The sequence below is a fragment of the Podarcis filfolensis genome, assembly GCF_964270895.1.
Source record: "Podarcis filfolensis genome assembly, chromosome: 10".
Lineage (NCBI taxonomy): Eukaryota > Metazoa > Chordata > Lepidosauria > Squamata > Lacertidae > Podarcis > Podarcis filfolensis.
Genome location: NC_139612.1, coordinates 74,302,709 through 74,324,404, shown reverse-complemented (window position 1 = coordinate 74,324,404; position 21,696 = coordinate 74,302,709). Strand labels below are relative to the sequence as shown.

At 47.8% G+C, this 21,696-nt stretch overlaps 4 protein-coding genes across 4 annotated transcripts in view; 2 read left to right on the top strand and 2 right to left on the bottom strand.

Annotated features, from left to right (window-relative positions):
- Positions 1 to 21,696, top strand: part of PPP6R2 (protein phosphatase 6 regulatory subunit 2) — a 1,004,265-nt gene that overhangs the window by 390,977 nt on the left and 591,592 nt on the right. The window lies entirely within an intron of this gene.
- LOC310742923 (uncharacterized protein) overlaps positions 1 to 21,696 on the top strand; it is a 177,435-nt gene that overhangs the window by 87,837 nt on the left and 67,902 nt on the right. The gene's annotated exons all lie outside the window — the stretch shown is intronic.
- LOC310742963 (uncharacterized protein) lies at positions 413 to 9,084 on the bottom strand. Its single transcript, XM_083572923.1, has 3 exons — positions 8,908 to 9,084; positions 4,607 to 4,751; positions 413 to 3,715 (listed from the first exon to the last, which is right to left on the bottom strand). The coding sequence occupies exon 3, from the start codon at positions 3,532 to 3,534 to the stop codon at positions 1,909 to 1,911; it is 1,626 nt and encodes a 541-aa protein (XP_083429049.1). The 5' UTR covers positions 3,535 to 3,715; positions 4,607 to 4,751; positions 8,908 to 9,084; the 3' UTR covers positions 413 to 1,908.
- On the bottom strand, positions 11,328 to 21,266 carry LOC310744091 (uncharacterized protein; the record flags this gene model as incomplete). Its single annotated transcript, XM_083574833.1, has 5 exons — positions 21,228 to 21,266; positions 19,246 to 19,747; positions 16,885 to 17,029; positions 14,716 to 15,993; positions 11,328 to 11,496 (listed from the first exon to the last, which is right to left on the bottom strand). The coding sequence occupies exons 4-5, from the start codon at positions 15,810 to 15,812 to the stop codon at positions 11,328 to 11,330; spliced, it is 1,266 nt and encodes a 421-aa protein (XP_083430959.1). The 5' UTR covers positions 15,813 to 15,993; positions 16,885 to 17,029; positions 19,246 to 19,747; positions 21,228 to 21,266.

Sequence of the window (21,696 nt, the reverse complement as noted above, 5' to 3'; positions counted from 1 at the left end):
TGAATAAAAACTTCTGGGACTATGAAAAATACTACCTTCCCCAAACCCCAGAATAAGGAGGAGCTCTGGGGTTGCCCCATGGGGTTCAAGAGTGAAGATGGGCCCATCAGGAGACTTCCCTGGTCCCTGCAGTCCCTCCGCTCCCCTCTTGCAATTAGGCTTGCGGGGAAATCACCCATTAACTTACAGTATTATCAGTTTTCTTCAGAATGCTTAGGAGGCAGGGGTGAAGTTTGGGTGAAGAATCAGTGCTTGGAGATCATGCGGTGGGGGGATGACAGAGTTTGGTGCAAAAACCGTCTTGCATGCTTGAGTAGAGCAAGTCCAGGGCATGAGCCAAGTAGCAGCAGGGTAGGGGCCACGTGTAGAGCAAGTCCCACACTGAGGTCAAAAACACACACAGAGGCAGCAGGACTTCTTCAGTGATAGTTTACTGAGCTTTCAAAGCATACAGTTCTCACTGGGTCCCCAGTGAGGCACAAAACTTAGCTCCTGAGAGCAAATCCAGTTTCAGCAATAGAAAAATAGAGCACACAGGATATCTAAGTCAGGCACACACACCGGCAGAAAGGGAAGACACAAGAACTACCCACTTTGGAAGAATGGCAGATGAAGGTGATGGACTATATGGAATTGGTGGAAATGACTGGCAGAATCTGAGACCAGGGAGAAGAGTCGGTGGAAGAAGATTGGAAGAAATTTAAATACTATTTACAGAAATACTGCAAAATTAATGAATGTTAGAATGATGTCAGAATGAAGTTAAGTGGTTTTAGCAGCAATGTTATAAAGGTGTATGTAAAAATGGATTGTTAATAGATGAGAATCCAAAGCTATAATATATTAAGTTAAAGGATTAAGATAAAAACAAAGAGGGAAAGGAATTGCTGAATTAACCAATTGAACTGGAATAGAAAAAAGGGAGGTGAGAGGAGGTCAGGGAAGCAAGGAAATGAAATGTAAGGTACGGAAAGATTGATTTGTTTTTAAGTGTTTTTTATTTTATTTTCTGTATTTTGTATTTTGTATTTTTTCTCTTTTTTATTCTTTCTCTTGTTTCCTTTCTTTTTATCTATGAAATCTTTTGTTTCTGAAACTTCAATAAATATCATTTTTAAAAAAAACCATCAGAAGGGAGCAAGGGAGGAAAGAGGCTGGAAGGAGACAGGGCAATGGAGGTGTGTCTATCGCTTCCTGTCATCTGGGAGGTTAGTCAGCAACTCAGCATATTCAGGGACTTCACAAAGCAAAGCTTTCTGCTGCCTGCTTCCAGGCAAATGGGCATCCCAGAAACACACACTGTGATCTGTGGTGTGTTGCCATATCAATTGTTTTTGAAAAGTTATCACAATGTGGTCTAGAAACTGGTATAGGATGAGATCAATAGATGCCCAGCCCTAATCCTCATTCACCACCAGAAATCCAGATTCACCAACTCCCCCTCACTATCAAAAGGTACCTTACATCTAAAATTATACTCACTAGTGTGAGACGTTACCTTCATTATTTCATTACTATACAATTTTACATATAAACACCAGAACTTCAAATACATGACATGCTTTTAAAATGGATTTTCTGCTGAGTTGAGTTCATTGCTGTGAAGAAAAGAGTGGACTCTGAAAGGAACACGTTCCTCACTCCATACATCTCAATGGGTTCTCCCCTCTGAGTCCTTAGATGTTCTTTAAACACTCCATTATAACTAAAGCACTTTCTGCAATCTTTCCCTTTAAACAGCTTCTCCTCTTTGAGGGTTGATGGGTTTGTAGGGTGTCAACTGTTAAAGTTCTTCCTGTCCATGAGTCTGTTGATGTAGGACTTCCACAAGGACTGAACCTCTGTCTACTTGACATTTATATGGTTTCTCTCATGTGGGAGTTTGTTGATGTAAATCAAGGGTTCCACTCAGACTGAAGCTCCTTCCAAACTCCATACATTTATATGGTTTCTTCCCTGTGTGAGTCCGTTGATGTTTTCTAAGGTTTCCAATCTGAATGAAGCTCTTTCCACAGTCCACACATTTATATGGTTTCTCCCCTGTGTAAATCCGTTGATGTGTTTTAAGGTCTCCATTCTGACTGAAGCTCTTTCCGCACTCAATGCATTTAAATGGTTTTCCCCCTGTGTGAGCCAGTTGATGTCTTCTAAGGCTTGCATTGAAACTGAAGCTCTTTCCACATTCCATGCATTAAATGGATTCTCCCATGTGTGAGTCTGCTGGTGTAATTTAAGGTTTCCTTTTTGACTGAAGCTCTTCCCGCGTGCCATACATTCATATGGTTTCCCCCTGCCTGTGTGAGTCTGTTGATGTCTTCTAAGGCTTGCATTGAGACTGAAGCTCTTTCCACATTCTATACATTTATATGGTTTCTCCCCTGTGTGAGTCCGTTGATGTGTTTTAAGGTATCCATTTTGACTGAAGCTCTTTCCGCACTCAATGCATTTAAATGGTTTTTCCCCTGTGTGAGTCCATTGATGCATATTGCGGTTTCCAATATGACTGAAGCTCTTTCCACACTCCATACATTTAAATGGTTTCTCCCCTGTGTGAGTCCGTTGATGTCTTCTAAGTGTATCACTCTGACTGAAGCTCTTTCCACACTCCCTGCATTTATATGGTTTCTCCCCTGTGTGAGTCTGGTGATGTTTATTGAGGTGTCCACTCTGACTGAAGCTCTTTCCACACTCCATACATGTATATGGTTTCTCCCCTGTGTGAGTCTGGTGATGTTTATTGAGGTGTCCACTCCGACTGAAGCTCTTTCCACACTCCATACATTTATATGGTTTTTCACCCGTGTGAGTCTGTTGATGTGAACTTAAGTGTCCACTCCGACAGAAGCTTTTTCCACACTCCATACATTTATATGGTTTCTCCCCTGTGTGAATCCGTTGATGTTTTCTAAGGTCTCCACTGTGACTGAAGCTCTTTCCGCACTCTATACATTGAAATGGTTTCTCCCCTGTGTGAATCCGTTGATGTTTTCTAAGGTCTCCACTATTACTACAGCTCTTTCCGCACTCTATACATTTATATGGTTTCTCCCCTGTGTGAGTCCGTTGATGTATATTGCGGTGTCCACTCTGAATGAAGCTCCTTCCACACTCCATACATTTATATGGTTTTTCACCAGTGTGATTTCGCTGGTGTAATTTAAGTTCTCCATTCCGACTGAAGCTCTTCCCACACTCCATGCATTTAAAAGGTTTTTCACCCGTGTGAATCCGTAGATGTGAACGTAACTGTCCACTCCGACAGAAGCTTTTTCCACACTCCATACATTGAAATGGTTTCTCCCCTGTGTGAATCCGTTGATGTTCTCTAAGGGATCCACTGTGACTGAAGCTCTTTCCGCACTCTATACATTTATATGGTTTCTCCCCTGTGTGAATCCGTTGATGTTTTCTAAGGTCTCCACTGTGACTGAAGCTCTTTCCACACTCCCTGCATTGGAATCCTTTCTTGTCCATGTAAATCCGCTGATGTGTTCTAAGTTTTCCACTATCAGTGAAACTTTTCCCACACTCCATACCTTTAAATGGTTTCTCCTCTCGGAGTCATTGATGTGAGCTATGTGTCCTCATTCAATGAAGCATATCCCACATTTCACACATTTTAATTTCTATTCCTAATGAAACGAAAGGTGCCCCATCCCCTGGAATTCTGAATGTCTTCTCCATCACCTTCTTCAGAGTGGGAGGAAAGGAAATCCTGTTTGGGTTACAAGAAAGAGAGCAAAGGGAAAGAGAACACATCAAGCGCCATTAGCACTGTCTTATATAAACATCTCCTACATTCCCCCGCCTCCTACCCATGTTCCCAATTTTTTGGAAATGAAAAAGCAATGTCATCAAATGATAGTAATGCATCACCACCTTTCATAATCCTCAATCATTGTTAATAAAGCAGCATGATCTTGGAATACAGCCTTTTCAAATCAATTGTTTCCTCACAGGAAAGGCAGCTGCTCTCTGTCTGTGAACAGACCCTCTCTTTCTCCGCTCCATCGTTCCTTTGGACATTCCCCATCCTCTGCATCATAATCCTGCATCCACCTCTAGATCTTTATGAATCACCTGCACAGTCCCAATGGCCTCAAGAGGTCCAAGTGGACCATTTTGGGAGACCCAGGTCTACATCTTCTCCAGGGACTGTGGTCTGGGTCAGTCAGAGAACTAGTGACAAGGCTTGGTGCTTGGGGTCAGCTGAATGGGTGCTCAGGGAAGCTCCTGTTCTTGGAGATGGACCTCCATCTACATGCCTCACATTGCATGGAGAGAGCAGGAGAAGCAGAAGGAAAGCAGCTGGCACATCGGAATTCCAGACCCCCGTTCCTTATAATAATGATGTGCTGCCTGATCTCGAGCCCATCCTAAAGTGACACTGAAAAAGCTGCATATTAAAGGCAAATGGATAACTGTACTAGTGAAAACTTCAACCTTGAATATGTAGTGTTGAATTATTGATGGCCTGAAGTTATGTTATTTCTAGAGACATGAATTTATTCCGGTTCTGTCTCAAATATAGCTATTCTATGATGTCATGAGGTGTCATGGGAGCGGTGGTACCTTTGGTGGTCCCCACCCTGCACTATGCTCTCACCTGTGCCTTCCAGAAGCTGTCAGGATGAATCAGGGGCCACAATCCCAGGAATGGCTTCAACCGGCTGGCAAAACCAGGTGAGGATATCTGATAGGTCTCAAATCCTTGGGGGGCTGGGGAATTCTGCTGCACCTGAAGTCAAGCCCTGGTGGATGGAGAGGAAGAGAAGAACAGTGAATCCCACAGTCTAGAAGGCGGATTCTGCCCGTGCGGAAGAGGAAAGTGAAGGGCCGATGGGATCGTCAACCGGGGAAGGAAGCCCATCGAGAAGGAAAACTCTGGTCCTAAACCTTCACTGCCTCGTGAGTTATGTTCAGGAGAAGAAAAGGCTATGGAGGGAAACTCACACAAATCCAGAGTGGAGTCTCTAAGATGGTTGGATGGTGTCCTGCACACCTTCTTCATTCAACTCCTGCAGCCAAGCTGGTGCCAAACATACTGCTCTGCTTTCCTTGGGACCATATCAGCCGGGCTGAGAAGGGGGTCTTGTTGGCTAGGCAGCCCAGGACCCCCAAACACACTGTCCAGGCTGGCAGTACTGCTAACACAGCAGTTTCAGGCAGAGAGATGAGCTCAGAGCTGTGTATCAAAGTCTCTCCGATGTGGAACAAGGGAAACATAAACAAAATTTACATCATAAAGGTAAAGGTAAAGAGACCACTGACTATTAGGTCCAGTCATGGCCAACTCTGGGGTTGCGGCGCTCATCTTGCTTTATTGGCCGAGGGAGCCAGTGGCATACAGCTTCTGGGTCACGTGGCCAGCATGACTGAGCCGCTTCTGGCGAACCAGAGCAGCACATGGAAACGCCTTTTACCTTCCCGCCGGAGTGGTACCTATTTATCTACCTGCACTTTGACGTGCTTTCGAACTGCTAGGTTGGCAGGAGCAGGGACCGAGCAATGGGAGCTCACCGCATCACGGGGATTCGAACCGCCGACCTTCTGATTGGCAAGTCCTACGCTCTGTGGTTTAACCCACAGCGCCACCCGGATCCCATATTTACATCATACGGCACTGTAAAAGTATTCAAAATATTTGTTTTTCAAAGAAAAGACCACAATGTATCATGTGGCTCCTTCAAAGCTAATGAAAGTCTTGTGGCTGGAGCTTTTGGGGGTGCAGGACCAAGAAAGCTCCTGCCACCATGATCTTTCCAATTGGGATTCAGGCCTCATCATGGGACTGAAATTGCCCTGGTTGTACTGGTTGATGATCTCCAACGGGCCAGAGGTTGAGGGGGAAGCTCTTTCCTGGTTCTGCTGGATCTCTCAGCGGCTTTGGAGACGTTTGGCCATGGTGTCCTTCTGGACCCTCTAGGGGTGCTGGGGACCCTGCTATGCAGTGGTTCCCCTCCTTCCTCCTGGGCCATGTCCAGAAAGTGGTGTTGGGGGATGAGTGTTCAGACCCCTGGGTGCTTACTTGTGGGGTGCCTCAGGACTCCATTCTCTCCCCCATGCTTTTTACTATCTATATGAAGCTGCTGGGAAAGATCATCAGGGGGTTTGGGCTGGGTGTTCACCAGTATGTGAATGATGCCCAGCTCTTCCTTTCTTTTAAATTGGAACTAGTGAAGATGGTGAATGCCCTGTGTGTCTGTTTGGAGGTGGTTGTAGGATGGATGGCGGCTAACACATTGAGGTTGAATCCTGACAAGACAGAAATACTGTCCCTAGGGGAGGGGGGGCATTCCTGATGGGGTAACTGTGCCCCTGAAGGACCAGGTGTGCAGCCTGTAGGTCACCACCTTCTGGGATCCATTTTGAACAGAATGTGTGAGTAAACTCTTTTTATACTTTTATAGAAGATTGTGTCGTGTCTATCTTTGTATGAGGGACTAAAGTGGAAATTACCAAGGAAACTTATTTTAGAGGCTTTAGCGAGCCTGAGCAAATGCATCCGCTGTAAGTTTAAAAGGGGGAATGTTACTCTGCTAAATTGTACAACTTGTTAACACAAGTTGGAAAGGATATAATCAAACAATATATCCTCTCCTGCATTCCTGAACATTCCCACAGTGTCATGGTTGCATTTTTTCAGGCATAGAAAAGTACAGATCTAATGTATAGCGATAATTCCTAACCTATTGGTTCAAGAAGGTTCTGGTAGTTTTACTCTGTATGATTCAAAGCTGGTGTTTTCTCTAGATCCTGGGGAGGCAAACTAAGGCCTGGGGGTATAAATGTGATGATGATGATGATCCTGTGGAGTTTTTAAAAGTTATTTTGGAATTCGTACTGCTATATCAGCTCACAAAATGTTATGGGTGGGGAAAATCACAGGGTTGCCGTAAACTATAATCCCACCCAGGAAATCTCATTCACATCCAGTCTGTAAATTTGGGGAGGTCACACACCTCACCTGTGCTAATACTGGCAGTCTTTGGCCTCCACAGGCACACCCTGTGTGTAGAGCCTCCAGCCCCAGGCACTGTCTATCATGAAAATGGGTCCTTTGACTGGGAAGATGACACGCAGCGTAAATTAATAATGCAGAGTTTTAAAGAATAAAAGCTTTACTGAATTAAAATAAACTTCTTCATAAACAACATGGTTCCAAACAGTTTGACTGAGACTGCATACAGACTCTGCTCACGGCTGAGACAGACAGACTCTTGCTGAAATCTTACAGAGAGCACAAAGTGCAACTGGCTACTACGTCACATCTCAGAATGACTCAACAGTTAGCAGTTAGGCCTGAATAAATTTAGTAGGTCCAAATGACTGTGCTGTCCCTGCACTTCCCAGCCTGCTTTGCTGCTTCTGCTCTCATGTGTCTTTGTCACGTGACAAAAGATTCATGCAGTCGCTGTCACTGGATGCTGATGGGTTGTATCTCAGCTTGTCAATCACTCTGACATTGCCTACAAAGAATAAGAGGAACAGAAATGCTTTTGAGGTGCAACTTCCGTATCAATCCTGAGAGCCATTCCATGGACTCCGCACCCGTTTCTGATGACAGGTGTACATTGTCCTCATCCTCAGTGGAAAAGACAATAAAGATGGAAGCCTGAGAGAGAGGAAAAGGTTTCTGGCTGCTTCCTGGGTGGGATTGCGGAAACCAAGAGCCGCTTCTGAGAAGGCCTCTCCCCTCCTCTCTTGTCACGGCTAAAAATTGGCCGCTGTTTCTTTAATGCTTAAAAAGCTGCGGGTTGTACATATAGAGTGAGAAATGTTAGTTTGGTGTTGGGTTGGTTGGTTGGTGAAAGCTGGTAGTGTTGATGTGTGTACAGTTGGTCAGTCGCTTTTGCAGAAAGACTTTTTAGAATACAGTGGTACCTCGGGTTAAGTACTTAATTCGTTCTGGAGTTCCATACGTAACCTGAAACTGTTCTTAACCTGAAGCACCACTTTAGCTAATGGGGCCTCCTGCTGCCGCCAGAGCGCAATTTCTGTTCTCATCCTGAAGCAAAGTTCTTAACCTGAGGTACTATTTCTGGGTTAGTGGAGTCTGTAACCTGAAGCGTATGTAACCCGAAGCGTCTGTAACCTGAAGCGTATGTAACCCGAGGTACCACTGTAAAAGCAGAAAGTACTCTGCAAGAATGCTCTTCTCGTGGACTCTTCTATGCTGACAAGGGTCCAAGGAGCAGGCTGAGGCGACAAAGGGAGGCCAGAACCTTTTCTTTTCTTTTTACAAACACTGACATCTCTTCCTCTGGATTTCCTCTCCTCTCCAGGGGACCAATGGTTGGACTGGGCAGAATCGCTGTGTCTGCACAGGGCAGGGGCTAATGGGATGGAGATTGCAGGAAGGAAGGGTGGGGGGACAGGACCCCCCACTTTCCAGGGATCCCTCTCTGGTCGCCTTGAAGGGGGGGCGATTGCTGGGCGGGAGAGAGACGTCAAGGCTGTTCCACCAGGGAATCCCCGCAGCTGCCACAATGGAGACGCGCGCCCCACCCAGACTGTCCTTCCTATATCTCTCCCCCCCCCCCCGCCGCCAATGCTGCCCTTCCCTGCCCCAGGGATGCTCCCCTCCCTCCCCCCCAATTTCCTTGACCCCCTCCCTCTCTCCCGGAGTCTCCCCTGCATCCAGAGGCGCCCTTGGCACGGCTCACCCCACGCCCTGCGCCCCCATCTCTCCAGCCGGAGGATGCTCATGCCCGTTAACCCTTTCGTGGCCCACCTCTCTCTGCGCGGAGCCCCCAGCGCTCCGGGGATGCCAAGGCGCCTGAGGGGCCGAGAAAAGCCCCCTTCGCAGCACGCGTGCCGGGATCCAGGCCCCACGGAAGGCGCTTGGGGGAGCTGGCGGGGTCTCTGGGTCCTTTTCTCCCCCCTCTCCCCCCGCGACCCCTTTACCTCTTTGTCCTCGCTCCCGATTCTCCTTTCCTGCAACATCCACGGGGGGGGTCCCCCTGCCTCCTCCCTCCCCTTTCCGAAAGCGCCCCCCCTAGAGCTGCGCCGCAGAGCAGCAATCCGGAGTGGAAGCTCCACTTCCGGGAGAAGCAGGCAGGGTGGGAGGGGGGCTCCCCCCACCACATTTCTGGAGCAGAAGCCGGATTGGAGGAGGAGGAGGAGCAATGTATTGGGGGCCTGATTTGGGATGGTGGGGGCGGGATGAGAGAAGGATGTGCCGGGAGGGGAGGGAAAGTTTTGAGCGGGTTGGGGGGGGAGGAGGAGGAGGAGGAGGAGTAGAAATCCCCCCCCTTCCGTCTTCCTTCTGGATCAGGAGAGGGGGGAGTGGCTGATCGCGGAGATCCAACAGCGAAGTCACAAAATGAGTTCTGCATTTAAATCAGATCAGACTCCGAGTTCGTGTTTTGGCAACATGACAAGTCTGTCTGTCCGTCGGGATGCCTGGCGATTCCTGCTCCCTGCCTTTTCCTGGCCAGCCTGAGAAATCATTGGAAAGGGTGGATTTCTTGACTCCAGAATCCATCATCGCAGACCCGTTTCATTCAGGCCTAGAGATCTGCTCTTTGGACGAGTCTGCTTGGATCATGTGGATCACCAATGGATCATATGAATCATCCATGATGTCATACCCATCTCACGGGGGGGGGGGGCTCAGGAAGAATCTCCTGCCACGTGACTGGGGGAGTCTGGAGGCTGACGGGGGTCAGACAAGGCTGCTGTTTTGCTCTCCTTACTATTTCAGCTCAGGTTTTCCTGGCAGAAGTTCTATTTCATCAAGAAATGGGTGGATTCATTGAGGAAACGGGGCTAAGCGAAAACATCCGTTGCACAGAGGCAAATCTGTATACTTTGTAACCACCCAGTGAGTTGTGTTGCAAAGGCCATTTGCAGAAAGGCTCGTATTGTATCACCTGCGGCTACTTGCCGGAGTACTGGTCTTTTTGTGGAAATGTGTCTGTGTAAATGCACTTATCCCCGTGCATTTATAATGGCAAGACATTAAATCCCATGAGATCCAGAAGCACCAAAACCGTAAGCCCACATATGCTTCATGCTCTGGCACGGGGTGGGGGGGTAGCAGGCGGGGGCATGGTTGGTGCGTGTTCCGGGGGCGTGGCACACCCCTCTTCCTCCGCCAGTGGTCGTCTCCCCAATGTTTAAGGTAAAGGTAAAGGGACCCCTGACCATTAGGTGCAGTCACCGACTCTGGGGTTGCGGTGCTCATCTCGCTTTACTGGCCGAGGGAGCCGGCGTACAGCTTCCGGGTCGTGTGGCCAGCATGACTAAGCTGCTTCTGGCGAACCAGAGCAGCGCACGGAAATGTCGTTTACCTTCCCGCTGGAGTGGTACCTGTTTATCTACTTGCACTTTGACATGCTTTTGAACTGCTAGGTTGGCTGGGACCGAGCAACGGGAGCTCACCCCGTCGCAGGGATTCGAACCGCCGGCCTTCCGATCGGCAAGCCCTAGGCTCTTTCGTTTAGCCGACAGTGCCACCCACATCCCATTTTAACTCTTAAGAAAATGTAAATGTAGGCTTCACCTCCTCCATGACCCTTGAAGCGGATAGTCACGTAGGCAGCGAGAACAGGGCCTCCTGCCATATTCCCCTGAGCGTGAGAGCATGTACACTTCGCCCCACCCAGGGAGTGACCAAGGGGCGACAATAGACTTCCACAGAGGCAGCTGACCAAGCCAGGTCTTCTGAAAGCCCATCTCAGGAGAAGCCCTGAGGGCCAGGATGTATGTCGATAGTTTTATTGTTCTCTGGGTGGTGGGTACTTGAGAGGTGTCCGGAGACGTATCTGATAGAAGGACGAACTTGGGTAACCCTTTGATACCCCTCCCCACTTGTGACATACTAGTGAAGATGCTGCTCAAAATGTATTCTGGGTGAAGGGGGGGGAGTTAAAAAGGTTGATGTCACCCCAGGCTCAGGGTTCTTGCTCTGTGTGGGAATCTGTTGCGCAACAATAAAGATCATGGTCTACTGATCGCCGGTTTGCTCCAGATTACAGTGGTACCTCTAGTTACGAACTTAATTCGTTCCGGAGGTCTGTAACTCTTCAAGGTTAGCAGAGTTTGTAACCTGAAGCGTTTGTAACATGAGCCGTTTGTAATTCGAGGTACCACTGTACTTGGCTGGAACTTCCTTCTTTCACTGACCTCACAGACTCATGGGGGGACTTGCACCCCAACGAGCTAGGCCCTCTCAACCCGGGATTTTCCTTATCACTGGCCATCCCCTTTGATTATAGGGGTCAATGCCCCTATTCCTCCAGCAGGAGCGATTGTGGGGATTCCATTCAGCTGTGCCGTTCCCAAATGGCAATTCTTCTTCAGCCATTGTGGGAGCAGAAAGGCTAGAAGCTGAAGAGGTTTCCCTTTGAGTAGGCTTTGCTTCGCTTTCTGCTGACCTCAGTCTCTTGGATTGTGGCCAGCTTTCCTCTTCCATTTCCCTGAATGCTGACCAGTGTTGGATGTGTGGGGAAGCAAAATTCACCCCAGATCTTTTCTGCAGGGTTCCCTTCGCTGCACAGAAGGAAGGAGGGAGGGGGGAACACGTACTAAGAAAGGGACAGTACTCTGAATGGAGAGGGGCAGAAAGCAGAGTCCCCTCAAGATCAGTATTGGGACCTGTGGCTTTTCAACTTGTTCATAAATGATCTAGAGTTAGGAGGGAGCAGGGAGGGGCAAAGTTTGCTCATGGCAGCAAATTGTCCAGGGTTGTTCAAACAAAGAGATATTGCAAGGAGCTCCAAAAGGACCTCTCCAAACGGGGTGAATGGGCAGAAAATACAGTTCATTATCAATGAGATTAAAGTGATACATGTTGGGACAAAAAAACCCTACGCCCATTAATATCATGTACAGGCTCATGGGGTCTGAATTGGATTTCTCTGTGTGCTCTAGGAGACCAGGGGAGAGGGGAGCTGGTCACAGCAGGAGGGGGAGTCTCCCTGGATGCTTCAGGAGTCGGCCTCCTCTAGGTCTCCTAGCCCCCTCCTCTCCTCCCTCTGAGCCTAAACTGCTCTCTGCCCCAGCCTCTTCCTGCTCACCAAACCCTGTTTCCCCCTCAGCTTGCAACACCTCCCCTCCCCTTCTGCTTCCTTTTCTCCCTCTTTCGGCTCACTGCCATCCCACCACAAGTCCCCAGGATCTAAGCCTTCTTCCCTTGTGGGTCCCCCAACTGGCGCCTCCCCCCCCCTGCACCCAGCTGTTCCATGACAGCAAAAGCAGAAACAACAGTAAAATCAGTATGATAGCAATATGAACTGTGGTCCTCTGGTAGGAAAACTCCCTAGCAGCATGACTGAATAAAAACTTCTGGGACTATGAAAAATACTACCTTCCCCAAACCCCAGAATAAGGAGGAGCTCTGGGGTTGCCCCATGGGGTTCAAGAGTGAAGATGGGCCCATCAGGAGACTTCCCTGGTCCCTGCAGTCCCTCCGCTCCCCTCTTGCAATTAGGCTTGCGGGGAAATCACCCATTAACTTACAGTATTATCAGTTTTCTTCAGAATGCTTAGGAGGCAGGGGTGAAGTTTGGGTGAAGAATCAGTGCTTGGAGATCATGCGGTGGGGGGATGACAGAGTTTGGTGCAAAAACCGTCTTGCATGCTTGAGTAGAGCAAGTCCAGGGCATGAGCCAAGTAGCAGCAGGGTAGGGGCCACGTGTAGAGCAAGTCCCACACTGAGGTCAAAAACACACACAGAGGCAGCAGGACTTCTTCAGTGATAGTTTACTGAGCTTTCAAAGCATACAGTTCTCACTGGGTCCCCAGTGAGGCACAAAACTTAGCTCCTGAGAGCAAATCCAGTTTCAGCAATAGAAAAATAGAGCACACAGGATATCTAAGTCAGGCACACACACCGGCAGAAAGGGAAGACACAAGAACTACCCACTTTGGAAGAATGGCAGATGAAGGTGATGGACTATATGGAATTGGTGGAAATGACTGGCAGAATCTGAGACCAGGGAGAAGAGTCGGTGGAAGAAGATTGGAAGAAATTTAAATACTATTTACAGAAATACTGCAAAATTAATGAATGTTAGAATGATGTCAGAATGAAGTTAAGTGGTTTTAGCAGCAATGTTATAAAGGTGTATGTAAAAATGGATTGTTAATAGATGAGAATCCAAAGCTATAATATATTAAGTTAAAGGATTAAGATAAAAACAAAGAGGGAAAGGAATTGCTGAATTAACCAATTGAACTGGAATAGAAAAAAGGGAGGTGAGAGGAGGTCAGGGAAGCAAGGAAATGAAATGTAAGGTACGGAAAGATTGATTTGTTTTTAAGTGTTTTTTATTTTATTTTCTGTATTTTGTATTTTGTATTTTTTCTCTTTTTTATTCTTTCTCTTGTTTCCTTTCTTTTTATCTATGAAATCTTTTGTTTCTGAAACTTCAATAAATATCATTTTTAAAAAAAACCATCAGAAGGGAGCAAGGGAGGAAAGAGGCTGGAAGGAGACAGGGCAATGGAGGTGTGTCTATCGCTTCCTGTCATCTGGGAGGTTAGTCAGCAACTCAGCATATTCAGGGACTTCACAAAGCAAAGCTTTCTGCTGCCTGCTTCCAGGCAAATGGGCATCCCAGAAACACACACTGTGATCTGTGGTGTGTTGCCATATCAATTGTTTTTGAAAAGTTATCACAATGTGGTCTAGAAACTGGTATAGGATGAGATCAATAGATGCCCAGCCCTAATCCTCATTCACCACCAGAAATCCAGATTCACCAACTCCCCCTCACTATCAAAAGGTACCTTACATCTAAAATTATACTCACTAGTGTGAGACGTTACCTTCATTATTTCATTACTATACAATTTTACATATAAACACCAGAACTTCAAATACATGACATGCTTTTAAAATGGATTTTCTGCTGAGTTGAGTTCATTGCTGTGAAGAAAAGAGTGGACTCTGAAAGGAACACGTTCCTCACTCCATACATCTCAATGGGTTCTCCCCTCTGAGTCCTTAGATGTTCTTTAAACACTCCATTATAACTAAAGCACTTTCTGCAATCTTTCCCTTTAAACAGCTTCTCCTCTTTGAGGGTTGATGGGTTTGTAGGGTGTCAACTGTTAAAGTTCTTCCTGTCCATGAGTCTGTTGATGTAGGACTTCCACAAGGACTGAACCTCTGTCTACTTGACATTTATATGGTTTCTCTCATGTGGGAGTTTGTTGATGTAAATCAAGGGTTCCACTCAGACTGAAGCTCCTTCCAAACTCCATACATTTATATGGTTTCTTCCCTGTGTGAGTCCGTTGATGTTTTCTAAGGTTTCCAATCTGAATGAAGCTCTTTCCACAGTCCACACATTTATATGGTTTCTCCCCTGTGTAAATCCGTTGATGTGTTTTAAGGTCTCCATTCTGACTGAAGCTCTTTCCGCACTCAATGCATTTAAATGGTTTTCCCCCTGTGTGAGCCAGTTGATGTCTTCTAAGGCTTGCATTGAAACTGAAGCTCTTTCCACATTCCATGCATTAAATGGATTCTCCCATGTGTGAGTCTGCTGGTGTAATTTAAGGTTTCCTTTTTGACTGAAGCTCTTCCCGCGTGCCATACATTCATATGGTTTCCCCCTGCCTGTGTGAGTCTGTTGATGTCTTCTAAGGCTTGCATTGAAACTGAAGCTCTTTCCACATTCTATACATTTATATGGTTTCTCCCCTGTGTGAGTCCGTTGATGTGTTTTAAGGTATCCATTTTGACTGAAGCTCTTTCCGCACTCAATGCATTTAAATGGTTTTTCCCCTGTGTGAGTCCATTGATGCATATTGCGGTTTCCAATATGACTGAAGCTCTTTCCACACTCCATACATTTAAATGGTTTCTCCCCTGTGTGAGTCCGTTGATGTCTTCTAAGTGTATCACTCTGACTGAAGCTCTTTCCACACTCCCTGCATTTATATGGTTTCTCCCCTGTGTGAGTCTGGTGATGTTTATTGAGGTGTCCACTCTGACTGAAGCTCTTTCCACACTCCATACATGTATATGGTTTCTCCCCTGTGTGAGTCTGGTGATGTTTATTGAGGTGTCCACTCCGACTGAAGCTCTTTCCACACTCCATACATTTATATGGTTTTTCACCCGTGTGAGTCTGTTGATGTGAACTTAAGTGTCCACTCCGACAGAAGCTTTTTCCACACTCCATACATTTATATGGTTTCTCCCCTGTGTGAATCCGTTGATGTTTTCTAAGGTCTCCACTGTGACTGAAGCTCTTTCCGCACTCTATACATTGAAATGGTTTCTCCCCTGTGTGAATCCGTTGATGTTTTCTAAGGTCTCCACTATTACTACAGCTCTTTCCGCACTCTATACATTTATATGGTTTCTCCCCTGTGTGAGTCCGTTGATGTATATTGCGGTGTCCACTCTGAATGAAGCTCCTTCCACACTCCATACATTTATATGGTTTTTCACCAGTGTGATTTCGCTGGTGTAATTTAAGTTCTCCATTCCGACTGAAGCTCTTCCCACACTCCATGCATTTAAAAGGTTTTTCACCCGTGTGAATCCGTAGATGTGAACGTAACTGTCCACTCCGACAGAAGCTTTTTCCACACTCCATACATTGAAATGGTTTCTCCCCTGTGTGAATCCGTTGATGTTCTCTAAGGGATCCACTGTGACTGAAGCTCTTTCCGCACTCTATACATTTATATGGTTTCTCCCCTGTGTGAATCCGTTGATGTTTTCTAAGGTCTCCACTGTGACTGAAGCTCTTTCCACACTCCCTGCATTGGAATCCTTTCTTGTCCATGTAAATCCGCTGATGTGTTCTAAGTTTTCCACTATCAGTGAAACTTTTCCCACACTCCATACCTTTAAATGGTTTCTCCTCTCGGAGTCATTGATGTGAGCTATGTGTCCTCATTCAATGAAGCATATCCCACATTTCACACATTTTAATTTCTATTCCTAATGAAACGAAAGGTGCCCCATCCCCTGGAATTCTGAATGTCTTCTCCATCACCTTCTTCAGAGTGGGAGGAAAGGAAATCCTGTTTGGGTTACAAGAAAGAGAGCAAAGGGAAAGAGAACACATCAAGCGCCATTAGCACTGTCTTATATAAACATCTCCTACATTCCCCCGCCTCCTACCCATGTTCCCAATTTTTTGGAAATGAAAAAGCAATGTCATCAAATGATAGTAATGCATCACCACCTTTCATAATCCTCAATCATTGTTAATAAAGCAGCATGATCTTGGAATACAGCCTTTTCAAATCAATTGTTTCCTCACAGGAAAGGCAGCTGCTCTCTGTCTGTGAACAGACCCTCTCTTTCTCCGCTCCATCGTTCCTTTGGACATTCCCCATCCTCTGCATCATAATCCTGCATCCACCTCTAGATCTTTATGAATCACCTGCACAGTCCCAATGGCCTCAAGAGGTCCAAGTGGACCATTTTGGGAGACCCAGGTCTACATCTTCTCCAGGGACTGTGGTCTGGGTCAGTCAGAGAACATGTGACAAGGCTTGGTGCTTGGGGTCAGCTGAATGGGTGCTCAGGGAAGCTCCTGTTCTTGGAGATGGACCTCCATCTACATGCCTCACATTGCATGGAGAGAGCAGGAGAAGCAGAAGGAAAGCAGCTGGCACATCGGAATTCCAGACCCCCGTTCCTTATAATAATGATGTGCTGCCTGATCTCGAGCCCATCCTAAAGTGACACTGAAAAAGCTGCATATTAAAGGCAAATGGATAACTGTACTAGTGAAAACTTCAACCTTGAATATGTAGTGTTGAATTATTGATGGCCTGAAGTTATGTTATTTCTAGAGACATGAATTTATTCCGGTTCTGTCTCAAATATAGCTATTCTATGATGTCATGAGGTGTCATGGGAGCGGTGGTACCTTTGGTGGTCCCCACCCTGCACTATGCTCTCACCTGTGCCTTCCAGAAGCTGTCAGGATGAATCAGGGGCCACAATCCCAGGAATGGCTTCAACCGGCTGGCAAAACCAGGTGAGGATAGCTGATGGGTCTCAAATCCTTGGGGGGCTGGGGAATTCTGCTGCACCTGAAGTCAAGCCCTGGTGGATGGAGAGGAAGAGAAGAACAGTGAATCCCACAGTCTAGAAGGCGGATTCTGCCCGTGCGGAAGAGGAAAGTGAAGGGCCGATGGGATCGTCAACCGGGGAAGGAAGCCCATCGAGAAGGAAAACTCTGGTCCTAAACCTTCACTGCCTCGTGAGTTATGTTCAGGAGAAGAAAAGGCTATGGAGGGAAACTCACACAAATCCAGAGTGGAGTCTCTAAGATGGTTGGATGGTGTCCTGCACACCTTCTTCATTCAACTCCTGCAGCCAAGCTGGTGCCAAACATACTGCTCTGCTTTCCTTGGGACCATATCAGCCGGGCTGAGAAGGGGGTCTTGTTGGCTAGGCAGCCCAGGACCCCCAAACACACTGTCCAGGCTGGCAGTACTGCTAACACAGCAGTTTCAGGCAGAGAGATGAGCTCAGAGCTGTGTATCAAAGTCTCTCCGATGTGGAACAAGGGAAACAGAAACAAAATTTACATCATAAAGGTAAAGGTAAAGAGACCACTGACTATTAGGTCCAGTCATGGCCAACTCTGGGGTTGCGGCGCTCATCTTGCTTTATTGGCCGAGGGAGCCAGTGGCATACAGCTTCTGGGTCACGTGGCCAGCATGACTGAGCCGCTTCTGGCGAACCAGAGCAGCACATGGAAACGCCTTTTACCTTCCCGCCGGAGTGGTACCTATTTATCTACCTGCACTTTGACGTGCTTTCGAACTGCTAGGTTGGCAGGAGCAGGGACCGAGCAATGGGAGCTCACCGCATCACGGGGATTCGAACCGCCGACCTTCTGATTGGCAAGTCCTACGCTCTGTGGTTTAACCCACAGCGCCACCCGGATCCCATATTTACATCATACGGCACTGTAAAAGTATTCAAAATATTTGTTTTTCAAAGAAAAGACCACAATGTATCATGTGGCTCCTTCAAAGCTAATGAAAGTCTTGTGGCTGGAGCTTTTGGGGGTGCAGGACCAAGAAAGCTCCTGCCACCATGATCTTTCCAATTGGGATTCAGGCCTCATCATGGGACTGAAATTGCCCTGGTTGTACTGGTTGATGATCTCCAACGGGCCAGAGGTTGAGGGGGAAGCTCTTTCCTGGTTCTGCTGGATCTCTCAGCGGCTTTGGAGACGTTTGGCCATGGTGTCCTTCTGGACCCTCTAGGGGTGCTGGGGACCCTGCTATGCAGTGGTTCCCCTCCTTCCTCCTGGGCCATGTCCAGAAAGTGGTGTTGGGGGATGAGTGTTCAGACCCCTGGGTGCTTACTTGTGGGGTGCCTCAGGACTCCATTCTCTCCCCCATGCTTTTTACTATCTATATGAAGCTGCTGGGAAAGATCATCAGGGGGTTTGGGCTGGGTGTTCACCAGTATGTGAATGATGCCCAGCTCTTCCTTTCTTTTAAATTGGAACTAGTGAAGATGGTGAATGCCCTGTGTGTCTGTTTGGAGGTGGTTGTAGGATGGATGGCGGCTAACACATTGAGGTTGAATCCTGACAAGACAGAAATACTGTCCCTAGGGGAGGGGGGGCATTCCTGATGGGGTAACTGTGCCCCTGAAGGACCAGGTGTGCAGCCTGTAGGTCACCACCTTCTGGGATCCATTTTGAACAGAATGTGTGAGTAAACTCTTTTTATACTTTTATAGAAGATTGTGTCGTGTCTATCTTTGTATGAGGGACTAAAGTGGAAATTACCAAGGAAACTTATTTTAGAGGCTTTAGCGAGCCTGAGCAAATGCATCCGCTGTAAGTTTAAAAGGGGGAATGTTACTCTGCTAAATTGTACAACTTGTTAACACAAGTTGGAAAGGATATAATCAAACAATATATCCTCTCCTGCATTCCTGAACATTCCCACAGTGTCATGGTTGCATTTTTTCAGGCATAGAAAAGTACAGATCTAATGTATAGCGATAATTCCTAACCTATTGGTTCAAGAAGGTTCTGGTAGTTTTACTCTGTATGATTCAAAGCTGGTGTTTTCTCTAGATCCTGGGGAGGCAAACTAAGGCCTGGGGGTATAAATGTGATGATGATGATGATCCTGTGGAGTTTTTAAAAGTTATTTTGGAATTCGTACTGCTATATCAGCTCACAAAATGTTATGGGTGGGGAAAATCACAGGGTTGCCGTAAACTATAATCCCACCCAGGAAATCTCATTCACATCCAGTCTGTAAATTTGGGGAGGTCACACACCTCACCTGTGCTAATACTGGCAGTCTTTGGCCTCCACAGGCACACCCTGTGTGTAGAGCCTCCAGCCCCAGGCACTGTCTATCATGAAAATGGGTCCTTTGACTGGGAAGATGACACGCAGCGTAAATTAATAATGCAGAGTTTTAAAGAATAAAAGCTTTACTGAATTAAAATAAACTTCTTCATAAACAACATGGTTCCAAACAGTTTGACTGAGATTGCATACAGACTCTGCTCACGGCTGAGACAGACAGACTCTTGCTGAAATCTTACAGAGAGCACAAAGTGCAACTGGCTACTACGTCACATGTCAGAATGACTCAACAGTTAGCAGTTAGGCCTGAATAAATTTAGTAGGTCCAAATGACTGTGCTGTCCCTGCACTTCCCAGCCTGCTTTGCTGCTTCTGCTCTCATGTGTCTTTGTCACGTGACAAAAGATTCATGCAGTCGCTGTCACCGGATGCTGATGGGTTGTATCTCAGCTTGTCAGTCACTCTGACACTGCCTACAAAGAATAAGAGGAACAGAAATGTTTTCGAGGTGCAACTTCTCTATCAGCCCTGAGAGCCATTCCATGGACTCTGCACCCGTTTCTGATGACAGGTGTACATTATCCTCATCCTCAGTGGAAAAGACAATAAAGATGGAAGCCTGAGAGAGAGGAAAAGGATTCTGGCTGCTTCCTGGGTGGGATTGCGGAAACCAAGAGCCGTTTCTGAGAAGGCCTCTCCCCTCCTCTCTTGTCACGGCAAAAAATTGGCTGCTGTTTCTTTAATGCTTATGGAGTGAGAAATGTTAGTTTGGTGTTGGGTTGGTTGGTTGGTGAAAGCTGGTAGTGTTGATGTGTGTACAGTTGGTCAGTCGCTTTTGCAGAAAGACTTTTTAGAATACAGTGGTACCTCAGGTTAAGTACTTAATTCGTTCCGGAGTTCCATACGTAACCTGAAACCGTTCTTAACCTGAAGCACCACTTTAGCTAATGGGGCCTCCTGCCGCGCCGCCAGAGCGCAATTTCTGTTCTCATCCTGAAGCAAAGTTCTTAACCTGAGGTACTATTTCTGGGTTAGTGGAGTCTGTAACCTGAAGCATCTGTAACCTGAAGCGTATGTAACCCGAGGTACCACTGTAAAAGCAGAAAGTACTCTGCAAGGATGCTCTTCTGGTGGACTCTTCTATGCTGACAAGGGTCCAAGGAGCAGGCTGAGGCGACAAAGGGAGGCCAGAACCTTTTCTTTTCTTTTTACAAACACTGACATCTCTTCCTCTGGATTTCCTCTCCTCTCCAGGGGACCAATGGTTGGACTGGGCAGAATCGCTGTGTCTGGACAGGGCAGGGGCTTATGGGGTGGAGATTGCAGGAAGGAAGGGTGGGGGGACAGGACCCCCCACTTTCCAGGGATCCCTCTCTGGTCGCCTTGAAGGGGGGGCGATTACTGGGCGGGAGAGAGAAGTCAAGGCTGTTCCACCAGGGAATCCCCGCAGCTGCCACAATGGAGACGCCTGCCCCACCCAGACTGTCCTTCCTATATCTCTCCCCCCCCCCGCCGCCAATGCTCCCTCCCGCCCCCCCCCAATTTCCTTGACCCCCTCCCTCTCTCCCGGAGTCTCCCCTGCATACAGAGGCTCCCTTGGCGCCGCTCACCCCAAGCCCTGCGCCCCCATCTCTCCAGCCGAGGCGCCCCCCCATGAGAAGAAGGGGAGGGACAGGGGGGTCTCTATTCCTCGTGCCCGTTAAGCCTTTCGTGGCCCACCTCTCTCTGCGCGGAGCCCACAGGGTCCCAGGGATGCCTGCGCGGGGGACACGGGGCGATGGGGTCCTCATGGGGACCCCCTGGAGGCGGGCCCCATGCCCGCCCCCGCCAAGGTGCCTGAGGGGCCGAGAAAAGCCCCCTTCGCAGCACGCGTGCAGGGATCCAGGCCCCACGGAAGGCGCTTGGGGGAGCTGGAGGGGTCTCTGGGTCCTCCCCCCCCCGCGACCCCTTTACCTCTTTGTCCTCGCTCCCGATTCTCCTTTCCTTTCCTGCAACATCCACGGGGGGGTCCCCTGCCTCATCCCTCTCCTTTCCGAAAGCGCCCCCCCTAGAGCTGTGGGGAGGAGCAGCAATCCGGAGTGGAAGCTCCACTTCCGGGAGAAGCAGGCAGGGTGGGAGGGGGGCTCCCACCCCATTCCCGGAGCAGAAGCCGGATTGGAGGAGGAGGAGGAGGAGCAATTTATTGGGGGCGGGATCTGGGATGGTGGGGGCGGGGTGAGAGGAGGATGTTCCGAGAGGGGAGGGAAAGTTTTGAGCTAGTGGGGGGGGAGAAGGAGGAGGCGTAGAAATCCCCCCCCCGTCTTTCTTCTGGGGATCAGGAGAGCGGGGGAGGGGCTGATCCCGGCAATCCAACAGCGAAGTCACAAAATGAGTTCTGCATGGAAATCAGATCTGACTCCGAGTTCGTGTTTGGGCAACGTTA

Coding starts and splice junctions, on each gene's coding strand:
- LOC310742963 (XM_083572923.1), bottom strand. CDS start 3,534: ATGGAGTGTGGGAAAAGTTTCACTGATAGTGGAAAACTTAGAACACAT.